Source organism: Dipodomys spectabilis, unplaced genomic scaffold, assembly GCF_019054845.1.
Source record: "Dipodomys spectabilis isolate Male_0828 unplaced genomic scaffold, ASM1905484v1 ptg000107l, whole genome shotgun sequence".
Classification (NCBI taxonomy): domain Eukaryota; kingdom Metazoa; phylum Chordata; class Mammalia; order Rodentia; family Heteromyidae; genus Dipodomys; species Dipodomys spectabilis.
In genome coordinates this window covers 6,135,244-6,159,206 of record NW_024870784.1, presented here as the reverse complement: position 1 = coordinate 6,159,206, position 23,963 = coordinate 6,135,244, and the positions used below count along the sequence as shown (strand labels likewise).

The window sequence follows — 23,963 nt, the reverse complement described above, 5'->3', positions numbered from 1 at the left end:
AGACAGATTTCAAAGACACTGGGGTCTCACTGGGAAAATAACGTCTGCTTTCATCTCCAAAGAGCCCGTCACCTGAACAGGGAGACAGGGCGGGGCACCCAGCACACACTCGCAGAGTTATTGTCACGTGACATTTCCCATTCAGCACAAGAAGCTGCATTTTATTTTTCTCTCTTTTGAGAAATGATAGTTGCTAATGCTCCGAGAGAGAACAGAAATGGAACCACAAATGGGTAGCTAGTCCAGGCCGTAAAATTGTGTCTAATGAGCGTTCTCTAAGGAAACCTTGTACTCCCCACTGAAAAAGATGTGGATTGTTAATAAAGTTGCAGAACTCACCAGACCACAGACTCCATGGGACTGTGGGTGTAGTGGAACATCGGCACGCATTTCCTAGAGGCTACATGCTCTAGAAACGACTCATGATAGATTCTGGACCAACCAGAATGAGAGGGAAATGGAGGCCTCACAGAGAACAAAGCAAGTGCGAATCCATGTCCTTTTAGCACTGAAAATGACGGGCTCTGGGAAGAGGGGAGGTGCGCGGAGGCAATGCAGAAATCCACAAAGCCGGTGGGCAGGATCGGTCCCTTAGAAGAAGGCTCAAGGACAGGGTGACAGGGGCCCGGAGAGCTGTCCCTCTGGGGACCCTGCTCAGCCCCATGATGCAGTCCAGAAGTGAGAAGGAGGCCGAGGGCTGACTCCCCCAACACTCAGGTGACAGAGGACAGGGCTGTGGGCCGCTGCACAGCTGCACATCGAGGGGCAGAGGCAGAAGTCCCAGGGATGGAACCACTAGGGTCTCCCCCAGATCTACACATAACCTTCCTTGGAATCCTGGCTGGCATCCAAACGGCCCACGTGGGAGGCAATCCTAATCTACAAGACAAAATAAAACAACTAGACACACTAAACACAAAGCCAAGTAGAATGCTGTGGCCAATTGACAGAAAAACCACACAACTCACTGAAACAGACTTTGGAGAAGACCCCGATGTTAGAACAAAGGCAGAGAAGGACTTCACTGCTGCGATTTAGAACATGTTCGGGGATTGAAAAGAAAAGATGGATCTGAGGAATCCACATACAAGAAATGCCAGAGAAATGGGGAGGATAAAATTAAACAGTTCGCTATATTTGCCTTCATAAAGCTTTGGGGGGATCTCCACAGCTTCCCACCTCTGGCCCCACAACCAGGCCTCTGACCGAGGAGAGAGTTTCCTCGTTGTAGTACGAGCTATTCGCATTGATCTTTCTCTGACAAATGACAGCAGTCCTCAGTTTTGTTTCCTCTAAAGGTTGCCCGTATTTGCCAAGTTTTCTACAATAAAAGCTTTAAAAAAAAAATCAAGTAATCTTTTAAAATTAGACCCTGTAATTGACCATATATTGGTTGTCTTTCTTTCTGTTTGTGCTAGTCCTGGATGCTGTCCCTGAGCTTTTATGCTCCATCTACCATAGCTCTACTTCCAGCTTTTTGGTGGGTAATTGGAGATAAGAGTCTTGCAGACTTTCCTGCTTGGGCTGGCTTTGAACTGAGATCCTCAGACCTGAGCCTCCTGAGTAGCTATGATTATAGGCATAAGCTATGGGGCTCTGGATTAACATATACTTAAAAAATTAAATTGGTATCCACTAGAAAAGTTAATTACTTGACTTTTTCTCTCACACACTCTCTGCCTTAAAAGAGTAGAAAGACATAAACAGGAAAGTGACATTGCTGGGGTATAAGTCCACCCTAGATCACTTGCATGCATGAGGCTCTGAGTTTACTCACCAGTTTTGAAATGGATTAAAAATTTTAAAAATGTGTTTTTTACTACTACCATATAATAACAGGGATGTAGCCCACCTAGGTAATGGTATATAAAAATCATGTCCTTGTTTAACATATTGGAAACGTCTCCAATATTAAGATTCTATTTAGCTGGGGAAGTTTTGGTTCACGGCTGTTCTCCTAACATATACCACATATAATATCTATTTTACTCTCAAAAGTACCCCAGATTAGATGATAAATTATATGCATCCATGGCTTATAATAGTTTTGAAGATGCTTATTATAAAAGAGATTGTGTGGCTATTGAACTGCAATTTGCACTTGCTGTGACACGTTCTAATGACTCTTACTCCTGAGGCAGTAATAAAGATGGCATTATCAGTCTCGCTCGCTCTCTTGCTCTCTCTCATTCTTCCCACTCATGTGCTGCTGAGAAATCCCTAGCTAGCAAGAGAAGGTAGAAAGTCACACCTGTGCTTTGTGTGTGGGTGGCAGGCGAGTGGCTGAATGGGAATGTACCCATTTCAGAGACTGGTTGGGGATCATTGGATGTTTAACGTGAATGTCTGGGTGAGACTGCAGTGCTCGTTAAAACCATCAGGAAATGGAGACGTGATTTAGGACAACTCACAGATTCTGTGACTGTCTCTGGAGCCGGTGAGGCTCATGGAAGGGTTGACATGGACTGAGATGCATTCTTTTTTTTTTTTAATTTATTTTATTTTACTTGTGAACATACTGTACAGAGGGGTTACAATTACATGGGCAGGATAATGCGTACATTTCTTACCAAGCATTGCAGCCTCCTCCTTTGTTTACCCTTCACCTCCCTTCCCAGCCTTCCCCCCCCCCCCCCCGACATTGTAAAGCTCATCGTTATGGACATGACAACTTGTACTTCTCATTGTTGCAACAGGTCCACCTGTATCCTTAAACGACTTGTTTTTCCCCATCTCCTCCACAAGTTATACTGACATCAAATATAGTGAAAGCAGGGGTTATACTGTGGGGGAGGGACATACAAAGCAACAAAGAAATAATCTTATAAATGTGTTAGAAACACATGCATGAAAGAAAAAAACATTAAAATACATATCTAAGGGTTCATTTTCCTAACATCACATTATCTGATCTTTTCCGCCAAGATGCATTCTTAAAGGGATGTGTTGAACTAAAATCCCTTTGTACCAAAAAAAAATACTTACAGATAATTTTGACAGTATATACAGATTGGGAGAAAAGCAAATAGGAAGTGGAGAGACCCTGTTCTGCTGTGTGAATTTGGTGTTTACCGGCCACTGCGTCGGCCTCCTGAGCGGTCATCACAGGTGCTGGGCAGTGGCGTGGTGATGGGTCTGGGCCACTCTCTCCATCTTTTGTTGTCCTGCAGATGGAACTCCCAAGATCATCTCTGCCTTCAGCGAGAAGGTGGTGAGCCCCGCCGAGCCCGTGTCCCTGATGTGCAACGTGAAGGGGACGCCCCTGCCCACCATCACGTGGACCCTGGACGATGACCCCATCCTCAAGGGCGGCGGCCACCGGATCAGCCAGATGATCACGTCCGAAGGGAACGTGGTCAGCTACCTGAACATCTCCAGCTCGCAGGTCCGGGATGGGGGCATGTACCGCTGTACGGCCAACAACTCAGCTGGAGTCGTCCTGTACCAGGCTCGAATAAACGTAAGAGGTGCTTGTCAAATCGGCTCCTCGAACACACACACACACGCCATTGTAGTGGAGAAAGGGCGGTGCATGCGCGTAGAATGCCCCCGCCCTTCCTGTCCTCACTCAGGAATGGCACCGACAGGGTCAGTGTTGCACACGGCATTGCCGCTTCCTCAGTCAGCTTCAGCTCTATCTTTCCTCTTAGATGTGTCTCCAGGATCTTTCCTTCCCTGGTTTATGCTCTGCATGTCTTTTCCTTTCTTCTCCTCTCCTGTTTCAGTCCACCATGGTAAGCCTCCGTGAGCATCATGGTATGTAACGTACATTTGTAGCGTGGCCTGATATAGCCTCCACCTCCATGCTGTGCTCTGTGAGAGAACCTAGCCATCACTGTCTGCTTCCAGCGTGGGTCAGACAGCACGATGGGGAAGCGTAGACCAGCCTCTGGAGACCGGTCCTGTCACCTCCTGGGCTGTCCCTTAAGACGGGTTAATAGACGTAAGCTGATAACAAAAGTATTTAACATTCCTTGGTTAACCATAAAGGGCAGACATTTCTTCTCCATAGAAAATGCCAAATGCTGGGGGGAAATTTTTGTTTTTTACGCCAATGAAAAATAATGTTTTCACCTCAAGGAAAGATCTATCCATTTCTTCACCTGAGACGTCTGTGTCCTGGAATTATTTTCAAGAGTTTCTTTGTGTCTTTCCAGGGCCTGCAAGCATTCGACCCATGAAAAACATCACAGCCATAGCAGGACGGGACACATATATTCACTGTCGAGTGATTGGCTACCCCTATTACTCCATCAAATGGTACAAGAACTCGAATCTGCTTCCTTTTAACCACCGCCAGGTGGCATTTGAGAACAATGGGACGCTAAAGCTCTCTGATGTCCAAAAAGAGGTTGATGAGGGCGAGTACACGTGTAACGTGTTGGTACAGCCACAGCTCTCCACCAGCCAGAGCGTCCACGTGACGGTGAAAGGTAACCATGACCCCTGACCCCTGACCCCCCCAGCCCCCACAATCCAGCCTGGAGCCTGGTTTTATCTCCAGTGCTCTGGAGATGTCTAGGATCTGGGTGGAGGAAGGCAGCTGTGAAGGCCGTGGAAGGATGTGGTTGTGGAGTTTGCCCTGCCACTACATGCATACAGGACTGGTTTTCTCCCAATGTGGCTGTGGCTGGCTAATTTCCCAGAGGCAAATGTGTTGCTAACATAATCATGGCACAAAAAAGAGAAGGAGAGAGAAAGAGGAAGGAAGGAAGGAAGGAAGGAAGGAAGGAAGGAAGGAAGGAAGGAAGGAAGAAACATATCATGTTGTCTTGTTCTTTGTCAGCTCATTTTCAAACAGATGCATTTCTTTTCCTAAAGATTCCTAAAAGCAAATTCTTTTTTCCTGCTGGGGCTTGAACTTTCCTTCCTAGGGCTTGAACTCGGGGTCTGGGCACTGTCCTTGAGGTTTTTTGTTGTTTTTTTTTTTTTTTCTGTCAAGGCTAGTACTCTACCACTTGAGCCACAGCTCTACTTCTGGATTTTTTGGAAAGTTATTCGAGATCAGAGTCTCACAGGCCTTCCTGCCCTGGCTGGCTTCAAACAGCAGTCCTCACCTCTCAGCCTCCCGAGGAACGAGGATGACAGTGGGGAGCCACTGGCACCCAGCCAAAAGCGTGTTTTTTTAAAAGCAAATTCTTTTTAAAACCTACCTGGGAGAGGTTTGCTGTAGTGGACAGAAACTTCAAACCATGACCTCCTCTTGAGTGGAGCGAGGAGGAGGGCAGCACTGCAGGGTAGGGATCGGTGATTCAAGTCCAGGCGGACACAGCCCATCCATCTGTACATCCTGGTGTTGGCCTCCACCTGTCAACATGCTCTCTGGGTCTCCAGTTCCATCCCTGCGTCCTTACCAGCAGAAGCTGGTAGAGCATACCACTCCGGTGGCCGATGCCTAAGGAACCATCTTTCCTATTCTCTAGTCAGTTTCCTCAGAAGATCAAAGACCTTTTCCGTTGTATGGACGTCTTTATGAAGTCCACCATGCAAAGCCTCCTCCCCATCGGCACCTGTCACCCACCACGCCGAGCTCCCGGTCAGCTCCCCAAGTGACACATCCTCCGATCCTCCTCAGGACCCTGTGGTGACATTTCTATGATTGTCCCCGATCTTCTTCCCACAAACCCTTAGTTTTACTATTGTGTGAGTGTGACACTGAGTTTTGAATTTGGCTCCCCATGCTTACCTTGGCCCTCTGAACTTTTTTGGTGCTGCAAGACTTTGCTTTTAGGTTGTATGTTTTTGCCCCAGGCTAGCCTCAGCTCTCCATGTGGATGGAGGGGCCACAGACACCCCACCCCATGGAGTCGTGATAACTTCTTGCCTAAGCTAGACTTGGACTCTGATCTTCCCATATTATCTCTTGAGAGGCTGGGACTACAATACCAGCCCCAGCTTTACTTTTTTTTTTTTTTAGTTCCTTTTTTTTTTTTTTTATTGTAAAGCTACTATACAGAGGGTTACAGTTACATGAGTGAGGTTATGAGTACACTTCCTCTTGAACATTGTTACCCCCTCCATTGTTTTCCCCCTACCATCCCCTCCCTCCCTCCCTTCCCCGAGGTTCTTTTTTTTTTTTTTGATTGTGATTAAATGATTACATAATTTCAAAGTCACAAGTTCATTCTAACTTCCCTGGAGCAAATTGTCTACCACAGTCTGTAATATATAACAGTGTTCACATGTTATATACCATATTTGTGATCAGCAGCATGGGGATATTTAGTAGTGGTTCAACCAGATGAGCGGGAGTTCTTTGTTTCTTAAGTCCTGTTAGTTTTATCGTATCACCTAACCTTTTGGATTTAGCATCCACTTATCAGGGAGACCATGTACCGTTTGTCTCTTCGTTCTTGGCTTACCTCGCTCAACATGATTCCTTCTAGCTCCATCCATTTCCCTGCAAATGCCATTATTTTGTCATTTCTAATGGCTGCATAATATTCCATTGTGTATAGATACCACAATTTTTGGATCCATTCATCTGTGGTGGGGCATCTAGGTTGTTTCCATATCCTGGCTATTGCGAACAGTGCTGCAATAAACATGGAGGTGCACGTGTACTTGTATATTGGTTCCTGTTGTTCAGGGTAGATGCCTAGAAGTGGTATGACTGGGTCGTAAGGGAGGTCAATCTTTAGCTTTCTAAGGACCCTCCAGACTGCTTTCCATAGTGGTTGTATAAGTGTACATTCCCACCAGCAGTGTAACAGGGTTCCTCTTTCTCCACATCCCCTCCAGCATTTGTCGTTGGCTGATTTGTGGATGTGGGACATTCTGACTGGGGTAAGGTGGTATCTCAGGGTTGTCTTTATTTGCATTTCCTTCACCACCAGGGATGATGAACATTTCCTCATGTGTTTCTTTGCCATTTTTATTTCTTCATTTGAGAAGTCCCTCTTTAGTTCCCTTGCCCATTTAGTAATTGGTTTGTTAGGTTTGGGAGGGATTAGTTTCTTGAGTTCCCTGTATATACAGGATGTTAACCCCTTGTCTGATATATTGCTGGTAAATATTTTTTCCCAATTAGTTGGTTGTCTTTCTAGCTTAGTTGCGATAGATTTAGCTGTGCAGAAGCTTTTTATTTTAAGGTAGTCCCATTTGTCGAGTCTCTCTCCAACTTGTTGTGACCCTGGGACTCTGTTCAGGAAGTTCCTTCTTGTGCCTATTAGTTCAAGTGTCTCTCCTACTCTGTCCTGTAGTAGTTTCAGAGATTCAGGTTTAATGTTAAGGTCTTTAATCCATTTTGAGTTGATGTTGGTGCATGGTGATAGGCTGGGGTCCACTTTTAGTTTTCTGCATGTGGCTGCCCAGTTTTCCCAGCACCAGCGGTTGAAGAGGCTGTGTTTCTTCCATTGTATGTCTTTGGCTCCTTTGTCGAATATCAGCTGGCTGTAGGCCTGTGGATTTATATCTGGATCTTCTATTCTGTTCCATTGGTCTTCGGGTCTGTTTTTGTGCCAGTACCATGCTGTCTTTGTGATTATCACTCTGTAGTAGAGTTTGAAGTTCGGCATGGATAGCCCTCCCATATTGTCTTTATCCCCTAGAATTGTTTTGGCTATTCTAGGTCTTTTGTTGTTCCATATAAATTTTTGGACTGTTTTCTGTATTTCAGTGATGTACGTCATTGGGATTTTAATAGGAATTGCATTGAATTTGTATATTAGTTTTGGAAGTATCACCATCTTTACTATATTAAGTCGGCCTATCCAGGAGCATGGGAGGTCTTTCCATTTCCTAGTGTCTTCTGCAATTTCTTTCTTTAACTTTTTATAGTTCTCATTAAATAGTTCTTTTACATCTTTGGTTAGGTTAATTCCTAAATATTTTATTTTTTGGGAGGTTATTGTGAATGGGGTTGCTCCCTTTATTTCCCTCTCTTCCTGTGCGTTATCAGTGTATAGGAAGGCAACTGATTTTTGTGGGTTTATTTTGTATCCTGCTATTTTGCCGAAGTGACTTATGATTTCTAAAAGTTTGGGGATGGAGTTTTTGGGATCGTGGAGGTATAGTATCATGTCGTCTGCAAAAAGGGATAGTTTCACTTCTTCTTTCCCTATGCGGATCCCTTTAATGTCTTTTTCTTGCCTTATTGCCCTGGCTAAGGGTTCTAGGACTATGTTGAAGAGGAGTGGAGACAATGGACATCCTTGCCTTGTTCCTGTTTTTAGGAGGATTGGTTGTAGCTTTTCCCCATTAAGTATAATATTGGCTATTGGTCTGTCATAAATGGCTTTTATTGTTTTTAGAAATGTTCCTTCTATTCCTATTTTCTCCAGAGCTTTTAGCATGAATGAATGTTGAATTTTATCAAAGGCCTTTTCTGCATCTGTGGCGATAATCATGTGATTCTTGACCTTGGCTCTGTTGATATGCTGGATTACATTTATTGACTTATGTATGTTAAACCATCCCTGTGTCTCTGGGATGAAGCCTACCTGATCATAGTGTATTATTTTTTTAATGTGTTTCTGGATTCTGTTAGCTAGAATCTTGTTAAGGATCTTTGCATCTGTGTTCATCAAGGAGATTGGCCTGTAATTCTCCTTTTTGGTTGGGTCTTTGCCTGGTTTGGGGATGAGTGTGATATTGGCTTCGTAGAATGAGTTTGGGATAGCTCCCTCCTTCTCTGTTTCTCTGAAGAGCTTGAGGAGTATGGGTATTAGTTCTTCTTTAAAGGTCTTATAGAATTCTGCTGTGAATCCATCTGGTCCTGGGCTTTTTTTTGTTGGAAGACTTTTGATAGCTTCCTGTATCTCATTATAGGATATTGGCTTATTTAATTGGTTAACTTCTTCTTTGCTCAGTTTGGGTAACTTGTATTTCTCTAAAAATGCAGCCATTTCCGCCAGATTTTCTTCCTTTAGAGAGTATAGCTTTTGAAAGTAGTCTGTTAGAATTGTTTGGATATCTTGGGTACGTGTTGTGATGTTTCCCGTGGCATCCCTAATCCTATTAATATGGGTTTCCTCTCTTCTTTTTTTAATTAATCTTGCCAACGGGCCATCAATTTTGTTTATTTTTTCAAAGAACCAGCTTTTTGTTTGGTTTATTTTGGTTATGGTTTTCTGATTTTCTAATTGGTTAATCTCTGCTCTCAATTTGGTTATCTGGCTTCGTCTAGTAGCTTTAGGTCCCATTTTTTCTTGTTTTTCTAGCTGTTTTAGTTGCAACATGAGATTATTTACTTGGTCTGTCTCCATTCTCTTGATGTGGGCACTGAGGGCAATAAATTTGCCCCTCAGGACTGCTTTTGCTGTGTCCCACAAGTTTCTTTGTGAGGTGTTTTCATTTTCATTGAGTTCTAGGAAATGCTTTATTTCTTCTCTGATCTCTTCTGTTACCCAGGCCTTGTTAAGGAGTGTGCTGTTCAATTTCCATGTATTAGAGAAATTTCTGCGGTATGCTTTGTTATTGAGAGCTAGCTTGATTCCACTGTGGTCAGATAGGATACAGGGGATTATGTCGATCCCTTTGTATTTGTTTAAGTTCCTTGCATGAACTATGATATGGTCTATTTTGGAGAAAGTTCCATGAGCTGCTGAGAAGAATGTGTACTGTGTTGTTTTAGGGTGAAATACTCGGTAGATGTCAGTTAATTCCGCTTGAAGTATGGCCTCACTTAATTCGGTAGCTTCTTTGCCAATCCTCTGGTTGGTAGACCTGTCCTTTGGTGAGAGTGGCGTGTTAAAGTCTCCTAGTATTATCGTATTGGGATCTATTTTATTCTGTAAGTTTGAGAGCATTTGTTTAACATATCTGGGTGCACCGATATTTGGGGCATATAAGTTGATGATGGTTATATCCTCCTCTTGGATTGTTCCCTTTATTAATATGTAGTGTCCGTCCTTGTCTTTCTGTACTGATTTTAATGAAAAGTTTATTTTGTCAGATATCAGGATAGCTACACCTGCTTTCTTATTGGGGGCATTTGATTGGTAGATCCTTTTCCACCCCTTCACTCTGAGTTTGTTTGTATGTTTGGCTGAGAGGTGGGTCTCCTGAAGGCAACAGATGGATGGGTCTTGTTTTCTGATCCAGTCCTCAGTTCGTTTTCTTTTAATTGGCGAATTCAGCCCATTTATATTAAGAGAAAGTATAGAGAGATGCATTGTTGTCCCTGCCATTCCGTTTTCCTAAGTTTTTCTTCTTTCCTTTCCTCCTGTGCTTGCTTAGTTAGACTTTGAGTAATGCCTGTTTGGGGCAGGTCCCAGTTCCTGGTTGCTTTCTTCAGGTTGTGTCCCCCCTCTTAGAATTCTTTGTAATGCTGGCTTAATGTTTATGTATTCATTTAGTTTTTCTTTGCTATTAAAAGTTTTCAGTTCTCCATCGAATGTGAATGCTAGCTTTGCCGGGTATATCAGTCTGGGTTGGCAGTTATTGGCTCTCAGGGCTCGTATGGTGCTTTCCCAGGCTTTTCTTGCATTCATTGTTTGTGTGGAGAGATCTGCAGTGATTCTAATTTTTTTCCCGTTGTAGTATAGCTCCTTCTTCATTTTTGCTGCATGCAGGATTGTTTCCTTATTATTCAGATCCATCATTGTTACTATAATGTGCCTAGAAGTGTTTCTCCTGGGATCTTGCTTGTTGGGTGTTCGATAAGCTTTTGTGATGTGGTTAAGATGGTCGTTTTTGAGGTGGGGAAAATTTTCATTGACTATCTTGTTAAATAGGTGTTGCATTCCCTTGCTCTGGAATTCCTCACCTTCGTCCACTCCGATTATGCGAAGGTTAAATTTTTTAGCATTATCTGCTTGCTCTTGAATTTCCCTTTGGTTTAATTTGAGTGATTTTTCCATATCTGTCACTTTTTGGTCCAGTTGGTGTATTCTGTCTTCTGTATCTGACACTCTACCTTCCATTTCATTCACTCTGTTGACCGTGGCTTCTATTGTGGTTTGCATGGTGGAAATGGATCCCTTTATGGATTCAATGTTGGTTCTCAGAGTACTGATCTCACCTCTCAATGAGGTGAGATCAGTATGCATTACCTCTAATTTGGCGTTTATCTCACTTCTTACTGAGGTTTGTGCAGCTTCTATTTTTGCATCCAACTTTTGTTTGATATCCTGTATATCTTTTGATAGTTCTTCCTTGTGCTCTTTCAATTTCTGATCCATTTCTCGCTTTATTTCTTGAGTCATTGCCTCCAGCAACCCTTGGATGTAGTTTTTGTCTTCCATTCCTGCTTTCCTCCCACTGGGGCTCTCCCCTGCGTGGCTGCTGGCTTTTGAGGTGAGCTTGCTGTCCTGGGTAGTGGTAAACCTTGTGATTTTTCTCTGTGATTTTCGCATGGGGGTTCAGGAGACTGCTCTTCAATCTTGTTTTGGTGTGTCTGTCTTTGCTTGGTTGCTGATTCTGTATTGGTAGAGAGAGTCTGTGCCTGTTCTGGATTCTGTTGGGAGCCTATTTCCAGCTGCTATTCTGACTTACTTAGGATTCTCAGCTCTCTGCTGTAGCAATTCCCGCCTTTGGAAGGGTTGAGCAGCCTAGACTGCTTGTGTTTGCTCCTGCGGGTGCTCTTGGGAAGATCAGATGCTCTGGATGCACTCTCCCAAATACTGGAGTCTGCTATGGGCTCCTGATGTGTTTTTGTTTGTTTGTTTTGGGCTGGTTGTGGGCTTGAGCTCTAGGTTTGGGTGCTGTCCCTCAGCTCTTCAGCTCAAGGCTGGCACCCTACCATTTGAGTCACAGCCCCACTTCTGACCCTTTTTGCTTTGTTCAGGTGCCGGTCCCCAGGCCTGGTTCCGGCCCCAGCCTGGAGTGCGCTCGTTAGGCCTGTGCTAATGTGTATACCACCTAGGTTATGCAGCCTGGAGGACACAGTTCAAATTTCTTCTACTGTTGGTAGTCTTGACCCAGGGGCGCTGTTCCTGGCTTGGGCATTTAAGCTCCCTTCCAGGGGCACTCTTGCTCTGGCCTGGCCAGCAGAGTGTGCTCCACCGGCTGGTGGAGCTCTCGAACAGTTCCCAGTTTTAGTGGGTCCTGTGGTCCGGGTGTTGGGGTAGGGAGTCTAGGTCAGGGTCTGGGGATTCCCTCCAGCTCTTGTCTCCCTTGAGGGATTCACTGTCCCCTGTTGGGTACTCACCCTGTAGGTCATCAGTTGTTGTTGCAATCCGAGTTCAGTTGGGGTGGTTGCGGGCTGGGTTGGGCGGCCCCCCGCCGGGTTGCTGCGATCGCGATTGGGCGGGTGGTCTGCCGACAGGTCCCTTGTCGCGCTGCTGGTGCCGGCGGCTTTGGCGGGATGGAGCCTCTCTGCTCCGGTGGAGAGTGAGGGGTGGGGGTGGGATCCTCGTGGAGACTCCCGGCTGTTAGGTTTCTCTGTTCCTGGCGATCCGCTGTTCTGCAATCCGGTACCTGGTGATCTGCAAGCAGCCCCCTGTGTCTCTGTGGCTCCAGCAGCCCCCGCCGGGCCGGCTGGCCGGCGGCTTGGCGCACTGCCGCGCGGCCAGTAAAGGTTGGGGGAGGGGTCTTCGCTCTTCTCTGTTCTGAAATTCTTCTTTTCCTCTCTTTCTTTTTTTGTTATTTTCCACCTCTGGTTTTTCTCTGAGTGTTCGTCTTTTTGTTGTTGTCGGTCTCTTGGGGAGATTAAACGTTGGAACTCGAACTCTCTTTTTGGTTGGAGAGAGCTGTGGCGTTTCCCTACTGCCCGGTCGCCATCTTGGTCCCCCCTCTCCAGCTTTACTTTTTAAGGGAATGTCTACAAATATACGTATACCTATAAAAATAATATACATTATAGATAGATAGATAGATACCATGTTAGATGCTATTTGTTATAAGCATATGTATGAGATGCAAATTCATTTAAAAAGTTTTGAACCTTAAATTGCCATATGACTTGTTTTCTCATTATAAATTCTTGATAACCCAAATGGCTAATAGATACCTGAAAGGTCTTCCTGTGGTTGTGCCATTTATAGTACCTGAGCTCCATGCTGGTGTCTGGCTCTGAGCCCTGGAGGGGTACAGTAACAAAGACCTTCCCGGGCAAACCTTCCACTCAGGAGAGACCCACTGTAAGCAAATGGAGCAGGTGATAAGCCAGGAAGCACGGTGACATGGACTGAGCAGATCTCTGTGGAATATACAGCAGCCAGGGCCACAAAATCAGACATCCCTGGCCATTTCCACTGTGAACCAGCTGGGAGACAAATGAAATCCTCAAGGAACCCACCCCTTCCATCCCCCACGTCCCCCCACCCTCCCAGCCAGTAAGGGAATATCAGTGGGTTCGCCAAGAAGCAGAGAACGCAGAATTTGCTCAAAGTGTAGGTGTTCATCTGGTGTTTGTCTACGTTAACTTTCTGTGCACATGTCTATGTGGAGAGCAGAATACATACCTTTTGGTTAATCATTACTTTAAATCTTTTTTCCCCCTCCTGAAATACTGAAGTATTTTATAAACTAGAATACAACAGAATCCTGGCTGTCAACACTAAGGACATCCCACCTTCCTTTGATTTGATTTCATCTCTTCTAGCTAGACAAGTGGCACTTCAGATATTGAAAGAAGAAATCTCAGTCCGGACAGGGAGCAGCTTTAGCCTCGGCCAGGGAAGGGTTTCTTAATGCCAAACAGTAGCTTCTAGATCCTTCCAATTGCTTTTATTTTTGGCTCTGCCCCCATACACAACACCCTGGCAAAGGCCTCTGCAGACCTTCAGTTTAAAGCGCCACTTAGATTTCTTGTTTACCAGGACGTTTCGCTCTCAACCTACAGTAGCAATTATGCACCAGGGATGATTTTTAGCTCAAACTCAGCTGTTGGAACAGTCCTCGCCAAACTGACTTCTGGACATCTCAATTTGCATCTCCACATGTTTTGAAATGAAATATATAAATTAGGTCATACTCCAAGGGCCGAGCCTATCGTCCATCAACACTTCTTAAGATTAATCGTCTTTAGTATTTTCTATTCTGTCAGGGGAAGGAAGCTAATGAGTCAACTGAGTTGTTGACAAGGAAGGGAATTCCGGGCTCCCTGGGCCCAGGGTTTATTAGTATAAACACAGCACTGTTGCTCTACTGTTCACACAGGGTAAATATTTTACTGAGATAATTTTAGAGGAGCAAGTATGAGCCTTCCAATGTTCTTTTCCTTTGGCAATGAAAAGAACTGGCCCACTTAGTTCTAGCCATAGTACTGCCCCGTGTTCAACTGCATCATTTTTTATCTTGGTTCTGGGAGGTATTCTATGACACTGACTATAGTGTTGTGTGTGTATGTGTGTGTTTGTGTGCGTGCGCATGCGTGTGGGCATGTGCGTGCACGCACATGTGCACGTGTATGCCTGTTCTCTGTGCTTGTGTGTAGATGATGTATGAAAATGTTTCGATTTTGCATTCATGAATTTTTGCTCATTTTGCAGCCTATGCTTAGACATTCTGGGGGAAAAAAGGCTCAAAGATTGATCTACACAGCACGTTAATTATTGATAAAGGCTAAAGCTCAGGCAGTTCTGAAATATATTTAACCATTCAGCATTGCGTTTTTGCTACTTTCAAATCGAGGGGCAGAAATGAAAGCTACCATCCTTGATTTCACTTCATTTCAATTTAACAAGCAGTTTTATATTTAACACATTTCAAAGCATTTTCCTGCTGAGATGGGGTGCCACACTGAACTTGAACGGTGCCTAATTGAGTGTTCTAATTGCTAGAGACCGACACTGCCAAGAAAGTTAATTGGCTGCGAGATAAAAATGTCACCTTCTATTTATATTTATACAAAACTTTAGAGTTTACACAACACTTCCATATGTGTCGCCTTAATTAATGCTCACGGTGACTCTGTGATGCAGATGAGACCAGTCAGAGGAAAGGGTAAAGGGAAGAGAAGACTTGCACCAAGTTGGCTAGCAATATATTCCCGGTTTAAGTCCACACCTTCTGATTCCCATGCATCCCTGTGGTGACTTCTAGAAGAGTCTTCTGGGCGGGGTTGGAATGAGAAGTACAGACAAAGAAGAAGAAAGGTATTTAAAAGTCAAGGAAGAGGACTCCTCAGTAGCACACAGCATCCTGGGGGCCTGATCTAAGAGACGAAGAGAGCGAGAGGGAGATGGGTGAGGGAAGAGAGGGAAGGACAGCTAGGGAGAAGAAAAGGAAGGATGTGTTTAGGAGAGAATGAGAGAGATGATTCCAGAAATCCTAGAGATGTCTCCAGCTGCCGGAGTACCGGAAGCTGGGGCCAGGAAGACAGAGGAAGAGTGTGGTGAGTGTTGGTGAACCATCGCTTGAATTCAGACCACGGGATTTTCAACTGCAGATTTGGGGGACGTGGCTAGGATTAGCGGAAAAGATGGTTACAACAACTGGTCTACATGTGTCTAGGAAGCAGGAGACATAACATTCCTGTGTATGGCTTTGAGAATCATGTTTTGCCAATAATGGGGTAGGGAAGCCATGATGCTGAAAATGCAGACTGGTGGTGGGCATGTGATTCTGCTCCTTGACTTGCTGCTGCTGTGGAGTTTGAACAAGGTGTGCCAGAGCCAACAGTGTCTTTACTGGTGACTTGGCAGTGGGAAAATACCTTATTCTATATATCCTTTCTGTCAGTAAGTGTAGTAGCCTCCTACTACATGCAAAGAATGGTACTTCAGTTAGTATAATTGTTACACAGCCCCTTCTTATTGAAGACTACTGTCTTGTTCACTCTATAATAAGAAGCAGCAATTAGAGGTTGCCACTAGGATTCTGGACTCTGTGGTACTGTTTCTTTATATCCTGTACCCTGCGGAAAACATTGCTCTGCAGAGCTTGACATAGACTCTCTAGTACTGCTGTTTGTCATAAGCTGCGACTCAACCATTGCCGTATTGGTTCTTCTGAAATGCTGAGTGTTGCAGCTGGGGAAGGAAGGTTCCATTAAAAGTAGGTCTGTGCCAGGAGTGCTGGTTCAAGGCCAGCCTGGGAGACAGAGCAGGCCCCTCTTTCCAAAGCAAGCAGTGCACAGATAGGCTCCTCATGCCTCTTCCTCCAGGAGAGCCTCTGCTTTGGGATACAGCCTTGTGATGACCTCATGTTTCCAAGACTCCCGACAGCTGGGTCCTGCAGCCCCAGGGCAGGGCTTCTTGGCCTACACCCCCGAGCAGGCTGTGACTGCTCCTGCGTGACAGTTGCTCATTTTCCAGTCCGCTGTGAGGCCCTCCACCTTCCAAGGCATGCCTTCCTCTCTGGGTGCCAGCTACTTTCTCCTCTCTTCTATTCTCTCTCCACTTACTGGAGACATTCACAATGTTATTCCAGAAAGCCAAGCGCTTCAAGGTGATCTTTGTCTTTTAGGTCCCTTATTCAAGTCCAGCAATCTTTCACATAGGTAAAGCTTGTTTGCTGGAGTGGCTCCTTGTGTAGCCATTAATAAACCATTTGGAAAAAAAAAAGTTTCTATTGATTTTTCAACAGCTCCTTCGGGGATGCACTGTATTATGAATAATACAGGAGAAAAAATAGTTTGGGGGCACAATAAAAGTATCACTTTAAATGTGCAATTAGTTTGGGGTTCATGTATTATTTTAAATAGGATTTAAATTTTCTGGGTTTTGTTTAATACCCTATCGTCACGAAAGGAGGCTCATGAATTGGGAACTTTACTCTCTTCCTTTCTGAACTTTCCAAGAAAGTGTGCATGAATGACTGCATTTATTACCCATCCAGGGAGCTGTTCTTGGGGGCAGGAGTGGCAAAGGGTTCCCTCCCATGGTTAAAGTGTCAGAACTGAGCTTTGAATGTACCATATATAGACATCTCCCATTAGACAAGTCTGTTCTAGTGTCAGAATCAAGTGACTCCTAATTCTTCTTGTATTCTAGGAAATAAAACAGATACCTCTCTTCAAGGGAATGCATCATTAAATGCTTTATAAAAGTTATCTGCAATTGCTTTCCCCCAACAATGGCGATAAAACATTCTATGCACAGGGTTTGTTATCATGTCAAAGAAGGCACTTCTTTTATTTAGTTCACACTAAATTCCAGGAGGAGTAATGTTCCTCAGTATTTGCTAGGCTTGCTAACCATGGGAAATTTAAAGGAAAGAATTAAGTAGAGGAGAGAAAGGAGGAAAGAAAACCAATAAAATTTCTTACATGTTCCCTGCCTAAAGTATAATGAATGTCTGCAAATTTATCCCTACACAGGTGTACCTAAGGACAAGTCCTTCTGATAGTGCTGATAATCATCATTCAGTAACGATATTTTAAATCAAAGAAACAACTCTCAATGATTCCAAATTGTGTAGTAGATTCTTTTACATGGGCTAGTACAAGGGTCCAGTAATTGAATGTATGAGCACAGTAGAATTATGTAGTTTATGCAACTATATGGCATAGTAGGTATGCAATTTTTAGTTACAAGCATAAAGGTATCCATCCATAATTGAAACATACATAGTATGATATACTAGCATGTGTAGATGGATAAGATATATGTTCTTGTACCAACAGGCAAAGTAAATAAGCCAACCTGTGCTTACCTATGTATGAACAAACATCGTCCATTCTAGATGCATGGCTGTGTTCATGGAGACTCTCTTCCTCTTGATGCTCAGTACGCCATTGACTGTCTTGTCTATTTTCTACATGCTGCCTGCATGCTAAGCCCTCTCCCTTTCTCCATAGCTCCTCACCAGGCTGTGTGTCTGTCCCTCTGCGGGGTGAGAGCCACCCTCTCTGGGGCTCATATATTGTCTTAAAGTCATGGCAGGCTTTGTGATCTAGAACTTTCCAAGATCAGGGACAGTAGGTACATGGAAGCCGTGTTTTCCAGTGCAGAGGGGAAAACATGTCTTTAGATTTAGAATGTGTCCAGTGCCAAATTATTTCTGCGAACTTTGCTCGGCTGTTTTCATTTACAGCTCCTTAGAAGAGGAGCTCTTGTTGCTCGAGCAAGCTTCAGATCATTGTTTAAAACATGAATTTCTCTAAATCCACTGAAATGCTACTAAACTCAGCCCCAGAAATTCAAATGTGTTGTTTCCAATCTATGTCTAGAGAAAAATACAGGCCTTTCTCCTTTCGCTTCGTTTTGTGTGCTGGGCACCTGTACAGGTGTGCTCTACATGATGCATGCGGGAAAGCTTAGCTATCAGCCATGAAAGTCATCTCTTTGGTGCTTCAAGGTCACCCTTCCCTGCCTTCTCACAGGCAGGCAGGGAGGCCACAGAATTCCCTGCTGGCTCTCTCTGGCCTTTTCATTTCTAGGTCAATATTTGAGTGTCATTTAATATCAGTTCAAACTAAGCCTGGAGAGCGGCTTTGACGTGAGAGCCCACGCTGCCTCCCTGTTCCCTGAACATGGGGGAAGCTCGGGCTTCTTCCTGAGCCTTCAGGCTTCCACAGCGCCCTCCACACGCCCTCATCACAGCCCGCTCCACCAATCTCAGGCTCGTGACCCTCCTCCGGGTACGGGCACAGCTCCAAAGGCTGGCCGCCCAATTTGTGCTGAGCAGAGGCAGCCCTGGCCTCCTCTGAGCAGAAGTCACCGATCTCTGCGGATTCAGCTCACATTGCAATTCCGAGTTGGCACGCGTGTCCTGACTACATAATCCAAGCCCCATGCTGGCAGTTTCCGAGGCTTACCCGGCCATAGCAGGAGAGTTGGCTCAGAGGAGTCGGTGGTCGGAAATGCTGGGCCTGTAGGCTGATCAGGCTGCAATGGGGCGCCTGCCTCCCGCTCCTGTGTGCTGCCCCGTTACAGCCCGCGGGTGTCAGCTACCCTGAATGACTCCAGGCTGCCTCTCATGCAGTGTCAATCTGTGTTCATCACCACCTCTGTGGTATTCAGAAATTATTATGATAAAGATTTGCAAGGCATTATTTATTCCACTGGTTATGTGGAATTTTTTTAAAACTAGATTAAATTGGGTCTGCATCCATCCTCCCGAGTCACTCCACTTAAGGGAATGGTCATGTAACGTCAACCACGGAAGGAGAGCATGGGTCCCAGGCAGCATGTCTTCCCCGGCGGAGTTTAAACACAGGTTCCTGAAAGGGTGGAGGAAGCTACGGACTGTGCCATCTGTATGAAGTACAGAGCGCTATCTTACAGGGTCAGCGATATAAAATGCGAGAGGCTGAAGGCGTGTGATGAGGAGAGGGCTGGCCGGGGCCCGTCTTCCACTGAGCAGAGAAGGAAGCGGTGCACTGGACGAAAGCCATGCGTCACCGCTTGCCAGCCTCCTTGGGTTGTGCTACAGGTCACATGGAGGTGGACAGTGCCAGCCCTGACCAGGAGGACTGTGATGTGAGAACTGAGATGCAGTCTTGGGACCGGCATTACTACAGGGAGCAGGAGCAGATGAGGGGGCGAGTCTTGGGGTTTGCGTCATTACCATGACCAGATTTAGGAGAATATCTCATCGGAGGAAGAACGGTGTTAGAAGATGCGATTCTTCCAAAAGCAAAGAAGCTGTTAAAACAGGAAAGAACGGAAATAAAGGTGTCATTAGTCAAAAGGGAGAAGAGGGAGTTGGAGAGAAAAGTGGTTGAGAGGCCGAACGATTCCACTGCCAGGTCTTAGAAGCCACTGACTTTCAGCAAAGCTCTTCCAAACAGTCTGAGACCTAGAGCAGCCATGGAGATTTGCGGACACTGGACCGTCGGAGATCTACCCCTGAAAATGAGATGCCAGGAACAGGAAGTAGCTGAAATCACACATGGGTGAGGTACCTTTGTGTGGCTCTGAAGAACACGCTGCAGGGAACACAAGGAGAAGCTTGCTTTCCTCAGTTAACCTTTTCTGGAAGCACCGCCACAGACGCCCAAGGCCTGTTCCACCTGGATCCTAGGCACTCCCCACCCACACAGGTCAAGGACGGTAGCCGTCCAGCACCGTGACGTCGGTGGGGGAGTGGTTTGCCTCGTGAACTATGGACCATGTGACCATTAAGGCACAGGGAGAAGGAGGAGGGAAGGAGGTGCATGGCAGAGCCCCCTCTGCTGGCCCGCTGACCCCCCATGTCGCACGAGGTTCTCGGCTCACAGTCTCCTGAGCTGCATTTTACATGATGATCACCGCACACTTAAGGATACAGAAGCACAGAGTTTCAGATCTCAAATAGTATAATGGCTTAGAAAGGTGAAATTCAAGTCCAGCAAAAATAAAACACCGGGAAGCCGGTACGTGATAAGGGTGGGGGAGTCAAGTCAAAAGAGGAATGAAGAAGGGGAAAATGGAGTCAGGAATCAGATGTACACGTTATGAAATGAAGAAGCGGCGAGGTAAAGGCTGGGTAGGGGCGGCACGGCTGAGAACATTGAAAGGGGCGACATTAATCAAGATATATTGTATTTATAAGCTGCTTTGTTCAGTGGAACCTCCTTTGTATGAGAAATAACAAACCCTTGGAAAATACTTTTAGTGATATATATATATATATATATATATATATATATATATATATATAGGAAAGTTCCAAAAAAAAAAGAAGAAGAAAGAAACTGAATCAAGATAACACAGTTAATTGTTCAAGATGGCCGAGCATCTAACTCATGATATTTTTCAATGTGTCATGTTCCTTTCATCCAAGTGAAAGAAAAACATACCTTATTGCCCCGTGAAAAAGAATACACAATTAATTGTTGAGGTACGGGCCGCAGGGATCTGTCGGCTTGCTCTGAGGGTTCTTACTAAGGGCTCAGAAAGAAGAAAAGTTCAAAGTGGCCTTCAGCGATGATCATTTGCTCTGAGCCACAGAGAAGGGACGAGCCCGGTCATACCTGACCTTCAGCAGCTATTTACACCCTGCTGGTGGAAAGGTTATGTCAGAGCCCTGGGCGTGAGGCCTGCTCCTTTGGCTCTCGGGTCTCACTGCCAGCGGGGCTCAGAGAGCCCCCCTCGTTTGCGGGGGGGGGGGGTCAGGGTGTCTGAAACAGGAGGCCTTCCCAAAAATCGTGGAGTCTTCCTAATTGCTTGGATCGGTTTTTGCCTCTCCTGGTGTATCTCAAATGCCAGTTAGAAGAGGGTGGACCTCTCACAAAGTTTAAAGTGTTTTACTCAGCCAAGTTGTGACTCTTGGCCAAAGGAGAGAGCCAGCAGCAGCAGGGGAGAGAGAAGGGAAGTGGTTGTCAGATAAGTCAGGTAATTTAATTCCCCTGAAAGTGGAGACGCGGAGGTGAGCAAGAGAAGGGCTGGCAAATCCGAGTGTGACGGTATGTTCTGGGAGGACGCATTTCCCTCTAAGTTCCCCTTTAGATGTGCAAGTTTTTGTGTGAACTATTTTGGATAGACTTCTCTATGCATATTGTAAGGTCTTTTGTTTTGAAGACATTAACAATAATTTATAATTCAGTCTTAACTAAGTCCTATGATTGTGGCAGTAATTAAAAGAAGGATTAAGCGCAGCGTTCTCTGTGATAAAATGAGCATTGGATCAACTCTGCTCTCTAACTGCCCACCTCATTCTCTTGCCCTCTGGCTTTTCAGTTTGTCTGAACTCAAGTGTCTGCTTTAGACCAAGAAATGAGAGTGTCGTATGACTTAAAATAAGATGTTCCAAGCAAGAGAATACTCTCGGAAGGACACCTACGCATTACCATGTTGACATTTGTTTTCAATGCAGTGCCTGCTTGCTTCTTGCTTTTTGGCAGTATTTTATAGTTGCTTCTCTGACACTTGTATAACTATAATTATATTCCTGATAATGACACACATCAGCGAGATGCAGATATATTGGAGTTGTAGAAAGCAATGGATTCTTACTGTTTGTAATGCTGATTCCTCTGACTATTTCTTGCCTCTCGGAGAAAAAAAACAAACAAACAAACCTTCCTTCTCTTGTCGCTCCTCTGTCTTTTATTCTTACTGTATGGTTGTGGACAGAGAGTTTTGACTTGGCGTGAGACTCCACAGTAGTTGTGATACTGACTGTGATGATTGGTGGTGTCAGTGACTTTCATTTGTTTTTTTTTCTGATTTCCTTCGTAAGCAGTGAGGCCACCTGTAAGCTAGTCCTTCTTTGCAATGCAGAGTTCTAGCTCCCACCTTCCTTTGCAAGTGTGTGGTTTTAATGTAATTAGGTCCCAGAGTGGCCACGGCGGTGCTCGGCTGCCGCTTGCTGCCTGGCAGCATGTGGACCTACACTGGGCAGAGACTGGTGCATTATGTTCAGTGCTGTGTGCCCGGACACACACCGAGGGGGTGAGCACCAGACACCTAATAAAATCACTCCATTAAGTAAATGAATAATAAGTAAAGCTATGGTTTGCCACTTAGATTTCTCAGCTGGATCTTTTGCAATTTTCCCAGAGTTGATATAGTAATGAATCTATAATTGATACATGAACAAACTCTATAGACCTCTGGCTATTTAACAACTTCTTTCTCTAAATACACCTAGTGTAATTACTGCTGTATATGAGGTGACTACTTGCTTATCTCAAGTTGTACCCTTTGTCATTTCCAAGACTCTGTATTTATTTCCTTTCTTTATTGAGAGGACGTGATTACATATTGTGAGATGGTGACACTTAGCTAAAGTCACAAACACATTTTAACCTTCACAAGGAGAATTGTCATTATCATGGTCTATAAAGCTTGTGAACTCTACAAACTTTGACAATGCAACTCTTTCTTCCAAATGAGGTGATGTGCACATTTCTTTCCTTTTGCTTTCTTAAGCTGTTCCGTCTTTCCCTCCCATTCCCTCCCTCCCATGGCTGCCCTTGAGATGCTTAGTTCACTTTCATCCATCTCCAGTGCAGCTGATGGTCCTCTGCTGTATTGTTTCACCGTTTCTCTCTTTTTCTATGCCGTTGCTTAAGAATCTCAATTTGTACCTTTAGTCATTTCCAAGAATCTGTATTTAAATTTTTTTCTTAAAAAAATGTATGCAGAAACCCAACAAAGACACTGTGCAGACTCTGAACTCAGCTAGCTATGAGTCTTCAGTCAGCCAGCTAATTTTAAGTCTAAAGGCAAATAATCCTTTAATTCTTTCTTTCTTTCTTTTCTTTCTTCCTCCCTTCCTTCCTTCCTCCTTCTTTCCTTTCTTTCTTTCTTTCTTTCTTTCTTTCTTTCTTTCTTTCTTTCTTTCTTTCTTTCTTTCTTTCTTTCTTTCTCTTCTTCCTTCCTTCTTCCCATCCTTCCTTCCATCCTTTCTTCTTTCCTTTCTTCCTCTTGTGCCAGTCCTGGGGCTTGAAGTCAGGGCCTCAGGCTCTTGCTTGGCTTTTTTTTGTGCTCAGGATTAGTGTTCTACCATTTGAGGCACACCTCTACTTCTGTCTTTTTGCTGGTTAATTAGAGATAGAAGTCCCAATGATTTTTCTGCCTAGGCTGGCTTTGAACTAAGATCATCAGATCTCAGCCTCCTGAGAAGCTAGGATTACAGACATGAGCCATTGGTGCTCTGTCTCTGACTCAGTTTCCTTAAATGCACTAGGATTATATGTTTCTACCCACTGGCCCATGAGGGATAACATATCAGTGATCTGAAGGTAAGCCACACTGGGCTCCTCTGGCTCCACATTGGCCCGTTTACAATGCAAATACCATCTGAAGCTCTCTAGGAAGTCACTGATGGAGATCCCAAAACGCAAGAAGGCAGATTGGAGTTGGAAGTGGGGTTGGAGATACAACTGTGTACAGTGCAGTTGTGTCTACATCTGGCCAGACTGAAGGTTAGAGCTTCATGAGCAACATGTGGCAACAGTTTGGACAACTGACCCTGATCAGTTCCTAAGTTAAAATCATACACATTGAGTATAAAAGTTAAGTGATACACACACACACACACACACACACACACACACACACTTGCACAAGCAATGTGTCCCTACATGTATATGTGAAATTCACAGTTGCTATTGTGAAGCAACAGAAAAGAACTGTCTCTATACAACAGGATTCTCTGTTTCTTCAGACGGAGGAGAGTGGCCGGTCCTGTGTCGGGGGTGGAGAACCAGTCAATATTAGCAAGTCAGGAAAGAGACCTCTACTTGCACGCATCATTTGTAGACG

At 44.7% G+C, this 23,963-nt stretch overlaps 1 protein-coding gene across 1 annotated transcript in view; it reads left to right on the top strand.

The window, feature by feature from the left end:
• Window positions 1–23,963, top strand: part of Dscam (DS cell adhesion molecule) — a 475,219-nt gene that overhangs the window by 269,808 nt on the left and 181,448 nt on the right. Inside the window, exons 7-8 of the mRNA XM_042687342.1 lie at window positions 3,171–3,467; window positions 4,158–4,433. Coding sequence (XP_042543276.1) covers window positions 3,171–3,467; window positions 4,158–4,433 — 573 coding nt within the window. The remainder of the gene's footprint in view (window positions 1–3,170; window positions 3,468–4,157; window positions 4,434–23,963) is intronic.